We start from the raw sequence: 20,779 nt of genomic DNA, 5'->3' as shown, positions 1-20,779 counted from the left end.
GGGATAACAGGGCAGACTGAAGGCTCTTGGCGGGTGCTCTTACCCAGTTCTTCTTCTTCTTCTTGTTCTTGGCATCCAGGTCCAGGCTGCTGCCCAGGCTGGACTGGCTGGTGGCACTGGTGATGCTGGACACACTGTCTGAGGAGTGCTGCCTGTGGATACGTAGCTCAGACTGGGGGGACTGCGGGCTTATACCACCTGGGAAGGGGGGGGGGGGGGTGATAGGAGTTGGGCCAAGAAGAAGGAGAAGGGGAGGAGAGGAGCAGACAAAAAAGGAGAAGTCAGGTGAAGAGATGATTTGAAAGGGGCAGAGGAGAAGAGAGGCGAGGAGAGGTTGAGCCTTGCCTACTGAACCATCAGCAAGTTGAGTAGAGTGGTCCAGCAGAGCAGTGTGAGTCTCACCTGGCGTGGGGGCGTCAGTGGTGCAGGTGAGCTCCGGGCTGTTGATGACTCCGTTAATGGCGGCTTGGGCTGCTGAGTTCTGCTTCTTCAGGTACTCAATGGTCTTCCTCAGCTCACCCAGCTCAGAGTCCTATTAGCCATGAAGCACACAGGGAGTAAAGGGGAATTAACAACCAGAGCACATCACTGTCATCACGACTACAGGAGCAGTCGTAGTGGGTTGTAAAACCAAAAGCTTGAACTTGTAGGTTTTAAGAACTTGGTTCCAAACGTCTCGACAGACTATTATTATCATTATCAATGTAGGTACTATTAGCTGCTAGTGAAAGAGGTGGATTCAGCGGTGGGTCAGAGAGATGTGTACGTGCTGCTGACCTTCTGCTCTGAGGAGGTGGTGAGACTCTGGAGCCTGATGGTCATGTTCCCCAGACTCTGCTCAAACGCTGCAACCAGGTGGGCCTGGAGACGTGACAGCATCGTCATCCTCATTAGCTCATTACCTCATTGTGATCATCGTCATCATCGACAAGAATAGTAACATTCATTCTCATCAAAATCAACAACATCAGCATGATTATGAGCAGTTCCATCATCCATCTGAAACCAGAGACCTGGCACATGTTCAGGTAGGAAATGTAGGTGAGTTCTTGTTTATTTGTTTTCTAATATGAAATACATTTATTTTCAGGTAGATACAAACCATGCAGAGCAGACATCTGTCTGTTTGTGACAGTTTTGTTATGTCTGCCCTCTTCAATGCTCCAATCCTGCCTTAACACTCAAGACGTCCTCTCTCAACCAGACAACAGCACATCTTTTTCCAGCCTAATCCAAAATATCAAGATATACTATCAGGTATTCCGTAGAAATGGTAAAACGTAGATAAAGGTTTTATATTCAATAGCAAGCCTAACTTCCTGGTACAAGATAACAACCTTCCAGGCACAGCTGATGTGGAACATGCAGATAGCTATCAAACACTTGTCTCCTGATAAACCACTCCAACAGACGACAGACAGTCTCATCTTCCATCCAACAAAATAAACCAGAACAGAACCAACCTCAGTCTAAAAGCAACCTGACCTATGATTAGCCTGAAGCCCTACTGCCCATCTCCACACTAGCCTCCTTTCCAACTTCACAGCCCACCTCCACACACCCCTCTCTGGGGTGTTGTGTAAAACTACCCTCCAGGTGACCCATACTGGGGGCCTGGTCCTGGTTCTGGGTGTATTCCAGGGCCCATTCTTCAGTCCTCCCCATGCTCCTCCTCCTCCTCCCCAGGGATGGGTAGTGGTTCAGAGGGAACCAGGACAATGCACTGCCTGTCCTGGAGTGGACACGAGAGATCCTAGCTGACATGGTCCCTGCTCCAGTCCAATGCCAGCAGAGACGGACACAACCAGGTGGTAGAATGCAGTCCACTCTGCAGGCTAGGTGTTTTTCTCTGTATGAACTATTGTTTTGCGATATCCCTTAGCAGAAGGTGTGAGGCTTGTAGCTACAGACACAATGATCCTCACTACAGGGCCGTGAGCAAACACTGCCGATGCCTATCACTGCCCAACACTCAACGTGATGCGTTAACTTGGCAAGAGAGTGAAAGAGGGAGTGTGAGAAAGAGAGAGCGAGAGACAGAGAGAGAGAGAGAGAGAGAGAGAGAGAGAGAGAGAGAGAGAGAGAGAGAGAGACGGGGGGGGGCGGGGAGTAACTCAGTTGCAGATGAAGAGGTAACAGGTTTGAATCCCCCCTGTACACTCTATGGATAAATGAATGCACAGAGAAAGAGAGAGTAAGATAGTGAGCAATAAAGAAAAGTATGTCCTACTCACATTAGCGCTGAGCTGTGTTGTCAGAGTCGATACCTTTTCCTGAGAAGCCTCCAGCTCCCTCCTCAGTTTACGAATCTGACAAGCATATAGCATACAGACATTACAGATTTGCAGTGAACCCTGGGGACACATGTTTATGTCGTTGTGACATCATGATTTATCGCAAAGATTGATTTTTAATGGACATGGTCGTAGGTGTCATGCGGTGTACTCTCACCTCTGACTGAGACTTCTCTTCAGGCTAGGGGAGGATGGGAGGGAGGAGAGGAAGAAGGAGAGGACAGAGGAGAGAATGAGGAAGGAAAGGTAAGAGCATTTTAAACAGTGCAGCGGTGGAGACAGCATGACAGATTATCGGATCTGACACACTTTCTACCTATAGCCTACAGAAACATGAATAACCAAATTAACTATTGGGATTAGCCCCCCCCCCACGCACACACACGCACACACACCCACGCAGGCACACCCACGCACACACACATGTGCTATAGATGCTTCTATTGCAGCTAGAATGTGTGACGAATAGAAGGTTGTCTCACTGTGGAGTAGACAGAAGAGGTGCTGGACACCAGGGACAGAGATGATCCATGGACTGGAAAGTCAAAACACACACGCCCGATCTGGAGATTAGTCATCTGGCTATGATTCACCTGATTTGATTACATCTGTACTAAATACATTCTGTCGTATGTCATATATCATAGGTTGTTCCTTTAGGTTAGGTGATTCATGTGACATTTGTAGTTGAAGGTCACGATTCATGAAGGTAGTGATTCATCTTCAGCTAAGCACTCCGCAGGCAGGAGACATGAATGAACTAGCCCCTGCAGCCAAAGTTTGAACTTTTAAGTGAGTGTGTGTGGTGCCTGTACACGTGTGAGTGGTTGTGAGTGTGCATGCCTGTATGTGCGAGTTTTATGTTTTGCTTTCATTAGTTTCCTCGGTTCTTGTTATAAATGTTAACCCTCTCTTGGATGAGCTTTTGCACACTAACACTGGCTCGGGCTCTCTCCAGGCTATTCATCTCCATTAGCTCTTACTGCGCCATGACAGCAATATCAACCTGCTTCTGTCTCTGCTAATCATCCTTCCTCATCCATCAGCCTGTTACCATGACAACATCGCAGGCCAGGCTAGGGAGAAGGTAGGGGAGATTTGCCAATCTTAACAAATTGCTTCGCACCAACAGGCCCCAGTCAGCCCTCCTGCTGAGTGAGTAAACTTTCTCCAGTCACAGAGCAGTGATTCATAATGCATGTCACTGCCATCTGAGTCTACATTTCCCAACACATTTACGCAGTTGCACAAACTATCCCAGTGTGAAGACAAAATCTAAAGCTCTAGTGGCTCAGGTTGCTAAGGTGAGGAACACTCGGAATAAGAGCAGGGCATTCTAGCAACGCTAGGCTTGTATTTCCAGAGCTGGTGATCCTGTCAATGTTTGTCTGCTGCAGCTAGACTAGATGTCTGGGGAGCTACCACACACATCAGGCAGGCTGTGAAGCTTCAGTGATCAGAGATCAGACAGATGGTCGTGGAGGTTTGGATGTCAGAACTAGAGCCTGGGAGTTCCCCCTCACTCTTCAATCTTTAATCTGGTGCCTAATCTGTAATCTAATGTAGACACTGAGGTGCCATCTGACATCATGGACTAAGTCTGCTGGGTTGGGGGGGGGGGGGGGGTGAGTGATAGGGAGAGAGAGAAGTGGAAAAGAAAAGAAGGCTTGTGAAGTTCACATTGAGACAAGGGGAGAGACAAAGAGAGAGACACACCTCTAACACCTGTACCTGAACACCTCTACCAGAATGACACACCTGTCACAACTCACACTTGTTCTGAACACCTATACCACAGCCTATCAGAGCACTTCATTCTACTTCCTCAATCTACTGAGGCACCTGGAGAATCACCACAGTTTCTGACAGACTGAGACAGACTGAGGCAGCTCATGAGTAATGGATTGTTGTTAAAACAAGTCTCGGCGATTGAGTAAACATGGCTTGCATAAGAACATTTTGTCCTACTTTAATGGCTCGCTGTTACTTTGGTTTGCTAGCGCTTTGGAAGAGGCCAAACTCTACCATACTGCAAGCAGTGCTGCACTACTGTGGGGCACCTCTATGACATCACCATTCACCATTTCCACGAAAAACATCTTCAATGTGCGTCAAAGTGTTTTGAAAGTCAATTACTTTCCTAGGTTAATACAGTCAAAAATAAATTTAATTTGATCAAAACAATGGCCCTCACCCTCCTCCAGCCCGTCTCGGAAGGAAGTGGAGCTGCTCATGGTCCTGCTCCTCTCCTCCAGGGACATGCAGGAGCTCCTGAGACCAGTATCGCTGGATGGCTCGTTGGCTCCCTCCTGATTGGCTAGCCCGTTGGTGCTGCGGGGGTTTCCCAGGGTCATGTGGGCCGCAGCGATAGGACTTCCTGCCGGGTCACAAGGTACAGCACAGGGGGTTAAAGGTGAACACACAGACATATGAACACACACACATTGATGTAAGATTATCTGCGTTCTGGGTTAATACAGTCCTTTCTGTCTGTCTGGTGATTTTTTTCTGCAACAGTGAGTTTTCTTCCTCAACCTTGAAAACTCAGTGTGAACTCTACTGTTTCTCTTTTCTGACAGTCAATATGGGAACGTCCCACATACAGCATGCCTCTATGTTGACCACAGAGCTTGAAGTTATACCAACATAATTCTGACTATTGTCTGTGGTTCAACAAGGTAAGTCTGACACGTCAGTAAACAAGGTGTGCCAACCTGTCTTTGAGCAAGGTGCGGTATTCATAACTTACTGGAACTTCAGTCAGTGCTATGTGAGGCTCTATAGCTCAGTGGTTAGAGCACTGGTCTTGTAAACCAGGGGTCGCGAGTTCAATTCTCGCTGGAGCCTAAACTTCACATGTTTTCTTTCACAGATTTGCAACCTGTGAACTATGACACATCGGTTTACAGTCAACATCACTGCTTATTCCATTTTCTCTCCAGACTTAGCCATTTTTATTCAATTTTCTTCTCCAGACCTGAATCCCAATAGTCTGTCTTACCCCTAGCCCTTAGTTTTGCTCGTTCCCGTGACAGTAAGTGGTGTCCCAATACTCTTTTTGATCGAGGGCTAGGGCTAAGACGAAGGGGTATACACCCCTTACAACTAAGTAAGCTCGGCAGCTTACTTGAAACCTAGGGGTATGTAAATGCTGCGCTACCTGCAACAATGGCGGACAGATCATCCAGAGTCCCATAAATGTAATATTTTCAGCTTTAATAATTGATAAAAAAATTATGACATTCTTGTTTTGTGCTCTTCACAGTCCTGTACATGTATTTGCAACCATGTTCTTAATTGAAACGTTTAAAAAAATTGCTAGTTTGCTACGTTAACACTACTACTACTGCTGTTTTGCACAACAGTCTCGCATTTCTCTGATTAACCTCAAATGGACTCCATGCATGTCTACAGTTTAAAATAAACTCCATTAGCAGCGAATTTCAATTTCATTTCATTTCATATCAGTGCATAACACTACTTGCTTTGGAGACATCAATATACGTAACTGTAACCAAGTGGTGTCTCATTTCATAGGGCTATGTAGCCCTTACCCCTCAGTTTCAAGACACAATGGTTAGGGGTAAACTAAGGGCTAGGGGTAAGGGGTAGGGGTAAGACAGAGTATTAAGATTCGGCCTTAACCGTAACAACCACACAGCTGTTACTTCATCCACCTTACACCCACTGAGTGTACTGGATATTGAAACTACAAGCAGTAAACCTGGCCCTAACACTTCTGAGAATGTTGAGTCTCCTGTCAGGAGTTTGATGAGCTTTTAACATTCAGGACTTTTCTTCTGTGGTGTTTTGTAGTGTTTCGTGATGTGTTCTGTGCTAAGCTTAACCCACCGAGCTGAGCAAAGTTGAAGCGAGAGCCCGAGGGTGAGGAGAGGCTGGAGCCCTGGGAGAAGGAGGAGCTAGAGTCCTGGAGACCTCCTGCTGAGTGGGAGCGCAGCCAATCACGAGGCTCTTCATGGCCCCTCAGTGCCGGCAGGTGGGCATACCTGTACACATATAGGTGCAGAACATACGTACATACGTACATAGGTGCACACACAAACAAACACACAGGCAGACAGACAGTAGGACAGACAGATAGTTAGCTCCACACATACAACAGCACTATGATACATTAAATCACATCAAATTAATACTTATACTATAATGAAGTACAGCTATCAAGGGACACAAACAATCATTTGAACGTCTGAACTTTATGAGAAGAATAGCAGGTGACAGTTCACATGCTGGGAAAGGGATGAAGGAGAGATCATGGGGTCAGAAAAACACAGGACATAGACACAAGAGAGGGATGCTACCCCGCACACTGCTCTCAACACAAACAACTCCATACCTGTCCTGTTTCCTAGGTAACGTGTTGCGACTGAATTTGGGACTAGCTGAAGGGGAGGACAGGGGGCTGGGGGAAGGGGGGTAGGGGTTAGGAAAAATATGGTAGCAAGAGGAAGGAGGGTAGGGGTAGACAAAACAGTGAGGAGACAAGAGGACAGGAAAAGAGAGAAAGAGAGAGAGATGATCAGTCCAGATAGAAGTCAGGCTGTCATTGGAGCAACACATCCGGGAGTTGGGGCTCTACTTAACAGGAACAACACTACACACATACACGCCATTGCACACTATTAGACTGCACACACACACATAACACTGTTAGACATTACACACCCACAAATCCCACAGTTAGAAGAGAGAGCTGGAGAGCCCTCTAAAACAACAAAAAACAATGGCTAAAACCACCACAGCAGGAACCAATCAAGGGACTGTCATCATTTGTAGTACCATTGTGAAACTGCAAAGACACACATTTAACATTCTGATTGTCTGGCACAGCCTGCTAACCAGTCTACAGTTTCCTCCCAGCCCTCTCCCAGGCCTGTCTCCAGCCCCTACCTGTCTGAGAAGCCAGTCCTGACGCCATTGTTCCTCACACAGCCAGTTGGCCCCTCATCCCTGGCCCCTCCATGGTGCCCCCCCACTACCCCTCCTCCTGCACTGCCCAGGGACACGTCCATAGACTCAGTGCTGGTGGCCAGGCTGCCCAGGGAGGGGTATCCCCCTGGGTACCCAAGGCTGGGGCTGGGGCTGGCTGGACTCCAGGCCAGGCTGTGGGACTGGGAGGGCGTAGAGAGGGCCGACCCAGGACTGGAGGCCAGGGGGGACACAGTGGGCTCCAAACCACCCCGGCCTCCTGCCCCACCACCGACCCCGTAGAGAGGGCTGCTGCTGCTTGCCGAGGCAGAGGGGGACTCCAGAGCGCCGCCCTGCTGGACAGAGCTGGTGTGAGGGTTGGAGATGACTGTGGAGTTCTTCATGTTCTCCATGGTGGTGACTGGGGCTTGTTTCCCGGGCTTCACACCTCCACCAAACAGCCTGCCAGGGAAGAGAGGAGAGAAGTGAGAGGAGAGGAAAAGAGGAGTGAGAGCAGAAAAGAGAGGAGAGGGATAAGGTGGAAGCAGGGAGGTAGGAGAGATTATTAGACTGGGGCTGACGTAGGAGGATGAATCATGTAATGCAACATCAGATTCAAAATCTCCTAAAAAACAACCAGAAGTAAATATGACAGAAATCACAAAGTATAATGCATAAGAATTCTGAAACTAGGGTGCTCCACTCTGTAATCACAAAACAAACATTTCCTTTTTTTCAAATAAAAATGGCAGTTAAGTCCAGACAGGATGTTAGGACTGTACCACACAGATGCTGAGACAGTTTCCCGAGGACTCTGTCTCTGCTGGCCAATGAGCTGTGACAAGGTGAAATGAATGACAGAGTGCCTGAGGAGAACCAGCTGGCTCGTGTTCTCATTACCTCACCTCTAGATCAGCCTGATAAGTGGAAGCAGCAGCAGCAGTTAAAGGAACAATCCGTACTTTCACCAGATAGTTCTGACACTGTGTTCGGGGAAACTGAGTGATGGGGTTGGGTAGATCTCGACTCTGAAACACCTCTAAGAACTAACCTGGCAATAAAAACACCATGTAAGTTTTTTGTTTCTTGTTTTCCTCTCTGATTTATTACATTAACTTTTAACATTAACATTAATATAATGACGACAACAAAGTCGAAAAGTAAAGTAAGTGGAATTCATGTAAGCCAATGAGGCATTAATAGGGAACATCTCGAATGAAAAAATGAATTGCTTATACAAAGGCCTATAAGCGGAAGGCCTTAACTACACTGTCTGTGGAGCCGGATCCGAGCAGTGGTGTGGCCTGAGCTAGAGATAACACCGCTCTGTTCTGCTGCAGGCTCTGGCCTCTGTCTCTGCGTTCCAAACCAACACTGGAGCCTATCACAGGCCACAGGGGACGATCGGGCCTCTAATCTGCCTAGCGACAAGCCAGTCCTTTCAAAAGTACATCATTCCTTAGGCAGCAGACTTCACATAATATCATGGAGGGCTGATAAGAAAGGCCGGTTTTCTCTGAACTGGTCCTACAGTATGCTGATTAAACCGTGAGGGGTGATTAAGCTGGTTTCAGCCCTGTGTAAACCGTCTGAATTCCAGGCCGTGCAGACAGGAAACAGGGAGGGCTTGGGAGCCTGGGACTGGAGTCTGAACTCCAGCAGGGTGGAGCAGCCTACCGTAGATCTTACATGCTGGAGTCACCTGCTCATCTTACCTGCTGTCCATGATTAAAGGCCAAACACATCAAAGCATGTGCAATATAATGGTGGTTTGGGTTGGTCTAAACTCTAAATACTTATTTTATCCAGATAATAACTAAAAGCAGTTAGATGGATGAGTACAAGATGTATCAGTTCTCAGTGTGGTTTTGGTAGAGGAGCTCACCTGCGCAGGGTGGGGGACGACACGTCTGCATACTTTCCCCCCGTCTGCCTGCCTCCCTGGGGGGTCAGTGTCCCCATGCCCTGGGGGGTCAACCCACCCTCCACAGACACGCCCTTCTCCCTGTCTGTCTGATTGGCCAACGTGCTGGTCTTGGCCACGCCTCCACGACCCCTCGACCCCTGAAGTGTGGCAGAGCGGCTGGGATCCATGGAGCCGCTGGGGGAGCGGAGGGTGGCACTGCCACGGCTCCCGTTAACGGCCCCAGTGCCGGAGGACCGGCTGGGCCTGGGCAGGCTTCGGTACTGGAGGGTGGAGTGCCGGCCACTGGCAGAGAGGTAGCCGTCGTCCACACTAGTTTGGCGGCCCAGGGTCCGAACCCCATGACCCCCCAGCGGAAGGGATGATTTGGGAGTCTTCCCCAGGGTGGCCGAGCCACTGGTAATGGTTACCCCGCTGGCCGTAACCATGGTGACTCCGCCGGCCGTAATCATGGTGAGCGCTCCCCCATTCTTCTTGAAGCCAAAGGTGTTAGTGGCAGTGGGGGTGCGGGAGGAGGGTGGCTTCTTGGCATCGTTAGCAGGGGCGCCTCCGGGCATGTCAGAGGGCGAGCGCTGGAGGCCGTTGGGCCGTGGAGAAAGACAGCCTCGCTCCGACACCTTGGCATCATCCGTCTTACCTGGAGGATAGAGAAACATCTCAATATGAACTTAATTTCATACAACTTTTTTGGTACCTGCAGTCATTACATTTGACATTTTATAAATGTATCAGACATTTATTTAGCAGACACACTTATCCAAAGAAGTATATATATATATATATATATATATATATATAAGTATATAGTATCCACAGAAAGTATAGCAGAAGATCAAGGATAAATGCAAAGTTATACAGTATTTTGGTGGTCAGAGTCAAGGAAAGGTTTGTATTTACTAGCCACATCATGAAGTCTTAGCTACCAAGCAGTGAACAAACATAATAGTATCTTAACAGTGCAACAACAACATCTCAATTGCAGTAGTGTATGGTGCAGTGCAACCAAATCCATCATGAGATCATAAGACCTAATCACATCACCTTAACACAAGGTGTTGTTCCACATTCACCGGGTTCAACAAAACAATAGGACCATTACTGATTGATGCAAATGTGCCATGTCGATATGAGTGAATGCACGTGGATAACATTCTGCCAGCCTGGCCTTGTTTGACTGATAACAGAAGGGATTACTTGAGCGTCTAACTCCAGGATACAAGGCTGATAGAGGATAGATAAATACAGTAAAGGAAATAAATGAAGCCACTGAGCACAGTAACAACCCTGAACACAAGCTCTGGTCTGCCTCAACACGCATGAACCCAACAACCTGAGGGTGATTTGAGCTACTACAGAGATAAGGGATAAAGAGAGGGGAAGGGACAAGGAGAGAGAGAGGTAGAGGAAGAAAGAAGGAAAGAGTGAAGTGTAGAGAGAGAGGGAAGAGCGAGAGCAAGAGCAAGAGCAATAGTGCAAAAGAGAGGAAGAGAGAGAGTAAAGGAGAGGGAGAAAGAGCCCCACTAGGCAGGTAACCTGAGCTCTGATCTTACTAGATAATACTGTCTCTGAGGTCGACTGTTAGAAGACTCATCGACGCTACATGAACATGCTACATAAACACGCAACATGAACATGCTACCTAAAAGTTTCCCCAGCGCTTTCTAGGGTGTGTTCTTCCATTATTTTGTGATTCAAAATGTTTAGGTCATTGTCATTTCCTTTCAGAAATGGACAGTGACCACTGTACTGTATTCTAATGGTTTCTATCCTACTTTACTTTACCCTGCTCTGTCCTATTCTACTACGTACCTGTCCCATGACTCTTCAATGAGCCGTTGTTTGCCGTGACGATGGGCGCCGTGGCCCTGGCTGTGGTCACTCCCACCTGGGCGCTCATGCCTCGCCTCCAGGATGCGGTGTGGGATGGCGTCCGGCGGCCCGTCGAGCTGCGATCTGATTCGTCAGACAAGTCGGAAGGATGGCGGCCCCATCTGGAGCCTGGCTCCATCCTCACCCCGCTGTCTGACCCCCCGTCTGACCTCTTGACCTCTGGTCCGGGCCACACGGCGTTGCGGTCCACGGTGCTGTGCTTCTGAACGTTTGTTTGGAGCTGCGGGGACAACAAAGCTGTCAATCATCTTGAGGTTGCTGAGCAACAATGTAAAACAATGTGTGTGATTCAGGCCAGTTGGTTACCTACTGTATGAAGACTCTGCCCTTCAGTGTGTGTGTGTGAGTGTGGGCCTGTGTGTGTGTGTGTGTGTATGAATGTGTGTGTGTTTCATGAACATAGCACACTTTCAACAGTAACTGATTTGAGACTGGACCAATGAAAGTAATACAAATCCATAACAAATCACCCAATCACAGATCAGATAATGTGTGGTTCAAGCAGAACTGAGGTTGTGTATTGGCTGTTTGTCACCATGGGGCGGGATCAGAGTGTTTTCCCAAACCCAGCCAAGCTTACATCAGCTCTCATCGGTCATTGTTCAACAGCTACTGAAAATACCCACAAAAATGCTTGGCCTGGGAGGAATCTGACGGGCTTCTGAAACACGGTTATCTCCACTAACCTGACCTAATAAATCGACACCATATTCTGCTGTGCAGCCGGGGGGAAATGCCACACGAAGCAACTCTATAAAAGGAAACAGTCTGACGGAAGGCGAAAGGGTGTTTCATGCCTGGTTGTGGGGCATGGACGACTGGTTCTGGTCCTGAAGCCTGGCTTCATTCACCAGTTTGAGTCACTTTCTGGCAGGGTAGGATGCAGTGAAACATTTAACGGTAGAAAACATGAAGACTGTGTGGATGCCAAAGCTGCAGACACTCCTCTCTCACCAGCCTGTCTTTACGACTGGAAACTATCCTGCCATAGAAACAAAGCACTTTGCCAGCGGACAACTGTAACACACATACAAACAGACACACTCACTATCCCTAGTCAATACATTCATGTACATATTCATATAGAGGAGTAGATGATGTGGATCCACAGAGGACTTTTTTGTGTCTTGTTGACTAGTCCAATCGAAGACCTCATGACCTCTAACAGGCTGGGCCAGCAGCATAGAAAAACTTCTGAACTCTGACCTCTGGACATTGACTTAATTCCACATAAACTTGAAGCATACGTCAGCATACTGTAAGCCACAAGCAGGTGTGTGAGTCCTGGAGCGCTGCACTAGGAGAGATACAGAGTCTCACGCAGTTATGCTCAGGTAACAAACTATAACAGTCTACAGCTTGGACCGTAGGCCTGCTGTGTATAAGGGATAAGGACACAGACTCTGAAATCAGGATGGCCATGCGTCTGTAAATCAGTGTACAAACATAGCAAATGCTCTTAGCTGGGATAATGAACGCAAGATTAATATTGGATGAAGAAAGGGCTCTTTATTTGAATCTGGGGACATGGCCTACCTGCGTGTGTATAGGTGACACCTGGATGTCTTTGGAGATGACACACGGAGTGGTCACGTAGGAACTGACGGACGAGCTGGTGATGTCATCAGTGTCGAAGGTGTCACTGATTCCGCTGCTGACTGAACTGCTGTCGTCCCAACTAAAGTGGGAAAGAGAGAGATACAGTTGGTCATAAGGAACATAAGAGATGATGTAGAGTAGGTGTGGACAGAACCCCCCTGGTCTACACACACACACACACACACACATATTGTAATCTACTGGCCATAGACAGCATTCCCATCATGCCTGACACATTAGACATGTATTGAAATGTCCTTCTCTCCCCGCCTCCTTTCTTAACCTCTCCATCTCTCTCCTTCATTCCTCCTCTTTCTCTCCATCATTCTCGTTCTTCTTACGTTGTATCTCCTCCCCCTTCTGTCCTTTTCCTTCTCATTCTCTTTCTTTCTCTTTCTTCTTCTTCTACTTGTTTTCTTCTCATCTCTCTTTCACAACAGTATGTGTGTTCTACTGAGCAGAGGGCCTTGGGAAACTGAGTTTGACCTGTCCAACTCCTGTCTGTCGTGGAGCCTCACACACACACACACACACACACAGACTGCTGCTTTGTTTGGTGTGCAGTTGAGGCCTTGAGAGCAGACTGTTGAGGAGGAGTGTCTCTCATGCTAGCTGTGTTCTGGTGACAGAAGCAGCTCCCACTCTGGACAGTCTTAGGACATGAAAGACACCTTTCATCACTTTTGATGACTTTTATCAGGGCCAAGGGCCTATCTGTATGAGAACAGAAATGCTTCACACTTCACAGTTTTTGTGTGTGTGAGAGGACATCACTCAGTATCGATGCTATCCAGGGTCCGGGGGTGTTTTGTGGGGACAGAAACGAGGATGGGAGAGAGAGGGAAAGAGAGGGTGCAAGAGAGAGACTCAAAAGAGAATCTCTCTTTTGTCTGGTTCTCTCTCTCTCTCTCTTTCTCTTTCTGTCCCTTTTATTTACCCCAAGCCCCTGCATACTCGTCAGACAGTCTTAGTCTGGGCCTAAACAAGGCCATTTGGCCACAGTTATGCAGCAGTAAAATACATCTTAAACCAGGACTCCCTTGGTCACATCAAGGTTAGAGTACAGGCTAAATTAAAGTGACTGAAACATTGAGTGAATCCGAGGCCAGAGAGGGTTACTGAGCTCACCCCAAGCATCACACATACACACAGACACAAGCAAACACACAGTAACACAAACACACACACACACACACACACTGACCATCCATCCAGTGTGTTTGGTCAGGGTGAAATCCATTAGTTCTACTAGACTTATCAACGCTTCAGCACCATTCAGAACTGTTGCCAGGCAATGAATGGATGTAGCTTGCTCACTCCAAACTGCTCTCCAGTTAAACCAACGCAGAGCTGAGCTCACAAGAACAGAGATCTCTATGAATACATGAAAACAACCTCCTAACAACAACATAATTATCACAGCACAACTAGGTTGGTCATTGTTATTATCAACGTACACAAAGGCTGCTGGTAAAGTTGAGAGTGCTGAGGAGAAGCGGAGAGCTGGTGTGTGTTAGTGGTGTTCCCCTGACCAGGTCTGAGAGTCTGACATAGTGACCATGCTCTTTATACAGTGCAAGCCCTTAACATAAAGGCCCTTCCAAAAATCCATGATATGTCTAAAATATGGGCTTGGCTTAAGGATATTTACATTTACATTTAGACATTTAGCAGACGCTCTTATCCAGAGCGACTTACAGTAAGTACAGGGACATTCCCCCAAGAAAAGTAGGGTGAAGTGCCTTGCCCAAGGACACAACGTCATTTGGCAGGGTCGGTAATTGATCAGGTAACCTTCTGATTACTAGCCCGATTCCCTAACCGCTAGGCCACCTAACTCCCTGATATTTAAAGATTTCCAGGACACAAGCCCTGACAGGAAGAGACATTCAAGACTGAATGACATTCAGCATGACATTTAAGACCATTTCAGTAAATGTTACGGTAAGAGTAAATAGACGGTTTGAATTCTCACGTGAAGAAAACCTACCGGAACGCACCACACACACACAGTCACAAGCCCTCCCCCCAACACACACACAACCAGCCATGTGTAAAAGGAGGAGAATGAAGCCCAGCAGACACATGGCTGTTCTCTGTCACACCACGCAGACCTCAGCCCTTAGAACACTACAGTACAAAGAAACACACACTCACACACAAACACACACAAAAGGACAGGATGTGGTTTCCTCTACCTGTGGGGGAGGGAGGCTCCAGACCATGGGGGACTGGAAGAAGGGGCCACAGCACTGGAGGAAGACTGGCTGATTGACAGCTTCATGTGGACGCCCCTACTCTGTAAGTCCCTCTGAGATCTGCCCTGCTCCACTCAGCTCTGGTGTATCCTCCTCTCTACTCCGCTCCACTCCGCACTGCCCCGCTGCTCCACTCAGCTCTGCACTCCCCATACGGCTCCAGCCGCAGCTCGCTAGCTAGCTCACACACGCTCTCTCTGAGCCTGACTGGTGAATCTCCCCCCAGCCAGCCAGCCACACACACGGCGGGGAGTGGCTTAGGACACTAACTCTCTCTGCAGACACACACATACTGTACACACACATACACACTCACAGAGCATACACGCAATCAAACAAGCATGAACTCACGCACACTCTCTCACACACGTGCATATGCACACACACAGAAACACAGTCTTAGTGTAATCAGAAGCCAGTGCTGAGTTATGCTGGGAGGAACTTCAAACAATTACTCAGTCACTATTCTGTAGCAGACACAGTGGCATTCTACACATCAAGCCTTCCTCTGATCTCAAATCAGCCATAGCTTTGAGGCTCCTCGGAACAGACACACCTTAGACCTGCTCCAAGAACAGCTTGTCTGAGAGTATCCAAAGCCCCACATTTCCTACAAATAAACAGCTTAGTCTTATTTAGCCAGGTGGCTTGTGTGTGTGTATGTGTCTGAGGGTGTCTGCTAAGTCAACAATCCCAGGATGCTGTTGGTTGGTTGGCTGGCGGGGTCTCCTCCGGAGCCAATCTTATTTGTACATTCCAGACGGGCTCATTCTCTCTTCCTGGTTCCTCTGGTGAGGGCTGCTACGGGTCAACTCCCCCGGGGTCAAAGGTCAAACTTTAAAGCATTGAGTCACAGGGGCTTTGCCAACAATCAACATCAACAGCAATAAATGAAACCATTCCTCTTTAGGAATGACCTCAGTGGTCCTGAGAGTGACAAGAATTTCTGGTGGAACACAGAACCGATCTGGATCCTTCCACAACTTGACAGGAACTGTCTCTAGGGAACACTTCAGACACTAACACTGACCCCATTCTGAAATCGCCTCATAAGCGAAACCAGAGAAACCGGTCACACATATAGCACCACCATAGTCAGCGTCTGGCCACCAAAGCTGTTAAACGCAAACAGGCATAGAATATAAAAGCAGCTGGTGTATTTCGACAGTTAGTGGTGTTTCTGACATCATAAAGAGTGGCAGCTACAGGCAGCAGAGGACACCAGCATCAGTTAGATGTAGATTAATCTGACTTTGAATTTAAAAATGATGATGAATATAGTTAGGTCTTGCCTAAAAAATTCACTTTTATTTTGTATCATGACCAAATCTGATTAAATCCGAATAATATACTTTGACAAGTTGTGTCAACTAGCCCCAGTCTCCCCTATTTAAAGTGTGAGAGGCAGCTATACATTTAGCTACACAGACAGTATGGAGGCAGTTTGATAGCCACATTCCTGAGCAGCACACCAAGCTTCCGCAGCCAACTGTGTGTGTGTGTGTGTGTGTGTGTGTGTGTATGTGTGAGTTTGTGTGTGTACTGACATGACTTCTGCCTCAAAGCCAGAGGAGGGTCAGGAATTCAGAGCAACAAATCTCTCTACAGACACACACACACACACTTTCCACCTCTGTCTGTCTCGCACAACAGTCTCTCCTCACTGATGGAGGGGGATTTAAAGAGGTGACACTGCCTGTATGTGTACTCAGCTGCTTGGATGAGGACATTCCACTACTCAATCAATTAGTTACGAATGAAAATCACATTAAGACAAATCAAAACCTAGTTGCAAAGTTGTCCCAAGTGATGCAGCTCAGAGGCTGTGCTAGCCAGGGTGACCATGACCTGGTGTAGCCTGGTAATTACTTAGTTATCTAGTTAATATATACCAGACCTGTAGTAGACTGGTAGTTATATATTTATCTCTCCAGACCTGTAGTTATTAGTTTTTTAGTTTGTTATATATCCGGAGCTGTAGTAGTTAGTTGCCTAGTTAGTTATCTATCAGTCCAGAAGCTTCCCCAGACCCAGGTCAACCATATGTTGGGATCTGATGTCCCTGATGTGATCTCAGTATGTGTGTGTGTGCCTGTGTGCGTGTGTGTGTGTGTGGGGGGGGAATTAGCTGGCCACACACACGCGTACAATCACATGCAAACACACACACAAACAGGCTTGCACGCACATGCACACACAGTACAGTCCATCCACGTTGTCACACATTCCGCTAATTCAAAAGGCACTCATTCCCATGCCCATGTGAAGGCACTTACACACAACACACACAAACACACACACACACGATCCAATTTCAAAGGCGTCTCACAAACTCACACCCATGACAGGATATGCCTTTGTTGTCACAGATGTTGATCATTTCAAAATTTGCATTTAGTGCTTGCTCTATTGTTATCTCTCTCCCTAAGAGAGGCAGGAAGAAAGAGAGAGAGGGGGAGAGAGCAGAGTGACAGAGCCATGAGGAATAATTAGATAATAGGACACTCATCCATCCTTCCATTCATCCCTGTCACAGAAGAGATCATTCAATGTACCCTCTTCTAATCCTCTTCTCTCCAGCTCCTGTGGTTCAGTGAGGGTTTCAGTTTTAGAGGCTAGCGAGGTGACATGGATTCATTCTTCCTCCCTGCTTCCCTCCGTCACCTCCTTCCTCACACCCCCTCATTATCATACCAATGGCCAGAGGTTTGGGGTGTTAGTCCTCTTTGGGGGTAATTAAGGACTATTGTCTAAAGCTCTCAATTACCTTAGAGGAGGGTGAGAGGCAGCTGTGCTCAGACCAGCCTGAGGAGCTGGGAGACAAAGCTGTTTCTCACCAGCATGCTGGGAGGCCTGAAGAGGAGGTTGCTCTTCTTCTGAGCACGAGGTCCATGGGTCGAGAGCTACTTTGTAGAGGCCTTCACATTTCCCTCAGTTTCTCTCCACAACACAGAACATATCTGACTGTAGCTTCTCACCCAAGGGTGGGCAACCACGCTTGAATAACATTCCTAATGAAGCTACAGTGTTTGTAAAGTCTAGTCTCTTCAGTATATGTTCATAGTGTCTCTAATCTAAGTAAACTAATCTGAGTTTGTCTGGCCAAGGGTCATGCTACTTAAAGTTTCCCAGAGGATTCTGGGAGTTGTAGTGTTCCTGATAAGAAGTAGTTTCTCTCCCTACTCTAGAGTACCCCTACTCTGGGGGCAGGCAAGCAGAGAGGAGGCTGACTGCACCACAGCACTAATTCACTTTATAAACACTCTCCCTGTTCTGCCTCTCTGAGTCCTCCTGCACAAAGGAACACTATTCTGCATGTTTTCTTTGACTGTAGCGTCTGACTGACCAGACTGTTGTTCACTCCTGAGAAAACATTTACCTCTCTACAGTTCATGAGAACTTTATACACCACTGTTATATTCACCACACAGTCACAATCCTCCACAATCCAGCCTACCTGCCTGCCTGCCTGTCAGACTGCCTCTAGTAGGAGGAGTTAGGGTCTGTGCTAGACACAATATCAACACACACATGCACCACTTATGTTCACAAACACTTTCTCACACAATGTATCCAGTACTGAAACACAAAACACTTACTTTAATATAATAAAAGCTCCAGTTCTCAGCGGACACCAGTCCCCATCTGGTTCCTCAGCCGTGTGTGTGGTGTGTGTGTCCCTTGTCGTCCATGAGGTAAACTCCTCCTCCCTGCCAGTCAGTTGCAGACTTGAACTGCAGTCAACAGGTACCAGACAGTCTGGACACTGAACACCTCTATCAACAACGTTGCAGCTTTCTCTCTTAATAACATGTGCTCTGCATCCTCTGTCTCCTGCTCCTCTAAAAATGCCTCTCACTGATCGTCATCATCTCAATACTAATGTGTATTTGGCCAAGGGCCCAGTCTCCTGGTCCTAGTCGCCCCCCCCAAACACCACACACATACACACCTCACACACATTGCTCCATACAGTACAATAGGTACCAGTGTGTGAAGTGTAGGAGGATGTGTTACATGTGCTAAATACAGAAACAAAGGAACAGAGAGACAGAGTGTGAGAGGGAGTGATGGAAAAAGAGATACAAAGGGATACAGTAGAGAGATACAGTAGAGGGCAGTAATAAACATGTCAGGACTATGTCCAGCCTAGACTCTGGGACAGTGTATGTCTCTACCTCAGCACAGTCAGACAGAGCTGACAGGACGGGGTCTTCAGACAACATTAGCACGTGAAAGACTGTCTGGCAGTGTGACCTTAGTGTCTCCTGTGACTGGGAGACGGGAGCACAGCCTGTCTGTAGTGGCGAAGGGGATCAGGTTACCTGATTACCACATCCCTGTCCCTGTCTGGAGCACTGCCCCAAGGCCGGGACCGGTCTGCATTCATACACACCACCACACATCATCTACACACTCTGATTACTCTGAACCTGAAAGACACCCCCGTCATACATACTTGCACACACATATTTAAACACACGCACACAAACACACATTCCCTTTCATTCTTCTTACCCTGAAAATTACCTCACTGTGTGTGTGTGTGTGTGCGAGTGTGTGTGTGTGTGCATATCTGTGTAATGGTATTCTACATGCCTGAGGGTAGAGAGAGGCAGACTATGTCCAGACAGGTCGGACAGCAAAGAGCTGCAGGGCAAAACTGATGTCCTGAGAGGCAGAGCACCTACACACGCACACACACACACACACACACATGCACGCACACACACACGCACACACACACACACAGGGACCCGCCACCACACACACACAGACTTCCACACTCACACAGGCATCCCCACATACACATACACACCTGCTGAAAGATAAAGAGCAGTCTGTACCCAGGCTAATGCAAGTAGCACTCGAGGTAGCCTGAGGAAGCAGTTCCAGGTGGACCATATCTCCCACAGGTGAGCACATGCCACACACCACAGGTATGCTGTCCTGCTTATTCATGTCCATTTGACTTGTATCCTGCATGGAGGAGAAGGCAGGATTGTGCTTTCTGAAAAGGGGTTTACGCCATATTTACGCAGTTTAATCCCCAAAAACACAGAATGACAATATCTCCCCCCTCAGCACCTGGAGCCTCCTTTAGATCTCTCTGCAGCACACAGTCCCGCATGGTGCTTTCTGTGGGAGGCCACACCCTGTCAGGCTCTATCTGTCTGCAGTCTGTATCCTCCCCCATGACGCTAACAGAAGCAGACGGCCGCATTAATAAGTCAGGGCAGCACCGTTGTTTTGTCAGTAAGCAGGAGACTGTCTACTTTTTTTGTGGTGGAGCGTTGGCCTCTCCTCTCCATCAGACAGAGAAGCCCCACAGAGCGCTGGGAGGTAGAGCAACTCGGGAGTACCTCAGACAAGAGTACCTCAGACTGCAGTACTTCAGACTGCCCTTCACCTGAAATCCCACTAGGGGGATTCACTGCACTTCCCATCAAGGGAAATTAAAGTTTAAGTGGAGCAATGCTCGGAACTGTGTGTGTGCGTGTGTGTGTGACAAGAACTAACGCCTGAAGCACTGTATGCAGAGAAAAACAATCACTCTGTTTTCACTCAGTCACCCAACAATGACTGCTCTGTTTGCTGCCTGTCCCTGCCGTGATCCTATTGGTGGAATCAACATTCTCCTGGAGCACTTGGCAGGCCAGGGTTCTAATCCACAACAACACAAGGTCAGACTCACTGGTAATCTTTATAATCTCTCAAAGGTCCAGAGCACTGGTGTGGACAGGCTAGACTGAATTCACTGTTGATCTGTCCAGTCTGAGACTTAGTATGAGTAGTTATGACAGGACCTTCAGCTGCCTTAAAGGGTGTGTGCTTGTGTGTAGCCTTGTTTAACTATTCTTGCGGGGACCGGAAGTCTCCTGAAT

At 47.8% G+C, this 20,779-nt stretch overlaps 1 protein-coding gene and 1 non-coding gene across 2 annotated transcripts in view; one reads left to right on the top strand and one right to left on the bottom strand.

The window, feature by feature from the left end:
- The window catches only part of nav2b (neuron navigator 2b), a 49,633-nt gene that overhangs the window by 8,130 nt on the left and 20,724 nt on the right, over positions 1-20,779 (bottom strand). The window contains exons 12-26 of the mRNA XM_084671744.1: positions 20,468-20,558; positions 14,835-14,959; positions 12,574-12,715; positions 10,957-11,257; positions 9,109-9,784; positions 7,206-7,685; positions 6,612-6,717; positions 6,147-6,303; positions 4,489-4,671; positions 2,777-2,829; positions 2,452-2,475; positions 2,235-2,309; positions 778-861; positions 403-532; positions 44-198 (exon numbers count right to left, since the gene is read on the bottom strand). Of these exons, the coding sequence (XP_084527870.1) occupies positions 44-198; positions 403-532; positions 778-861; positions 2,235-2,309; positions 2,452-2,475; positions 2,777-2,829; positions 4,489-4,671; positions 6,147-6,303; positions 6,612-6,717; positions 7,206-7,685; positions 9,109-9,784; positions 10,957-11,257; positions 12,574-12,715; positions 14,835-14,959; positions 20,468-20,558 (2,782 nt within the window). The remainder of the gene's footprint in view (positions 1-43; positions 199-402; positions 533-777; positions 862-2,234; positions 2,310-2,451; positions 2,476-2,776; positions 2,830-4,488; positions 4,672-6,146; positions 6,304-6,611; positions 6,718-7,205; positions 7,686-9,108; positions 9,785-10,956; positions 11,258-12,573; positions 12,716-14,834; positions 14,960-20,467; positions 20,559-20,779) is intronic.
- On the top strand, positions 5,069-5,141 carry trnat-ugu (transfer RNA threonine (anticodon UGU)). Its single transcript has one exon. It is a non-coding gene; the product is annotated as a tRNA-Thr (tRNA).

Source organism: Hypomesus nipponensis, chromosome 14 (assembly GCF_054491055.1).
Source record: "Hypomesus nipponensis isolate SF chromosome 14, ASM5449105v1, whole genome shotgun sequence".
In the NCBI taxonomy this organism is placed as follows: domain Eukaryota; kingdom Metazoa; phylum Chordata; class Actinopteri; order Osmeriformes; family Osmeridae; genus Hypomesus; species Hypomesus nipponensis.
The sequence above is the reverse complement of the archived record's forward strand: the minus strand, read 5'-3'. Positions and strand labels throughout refer to the sequence as shown.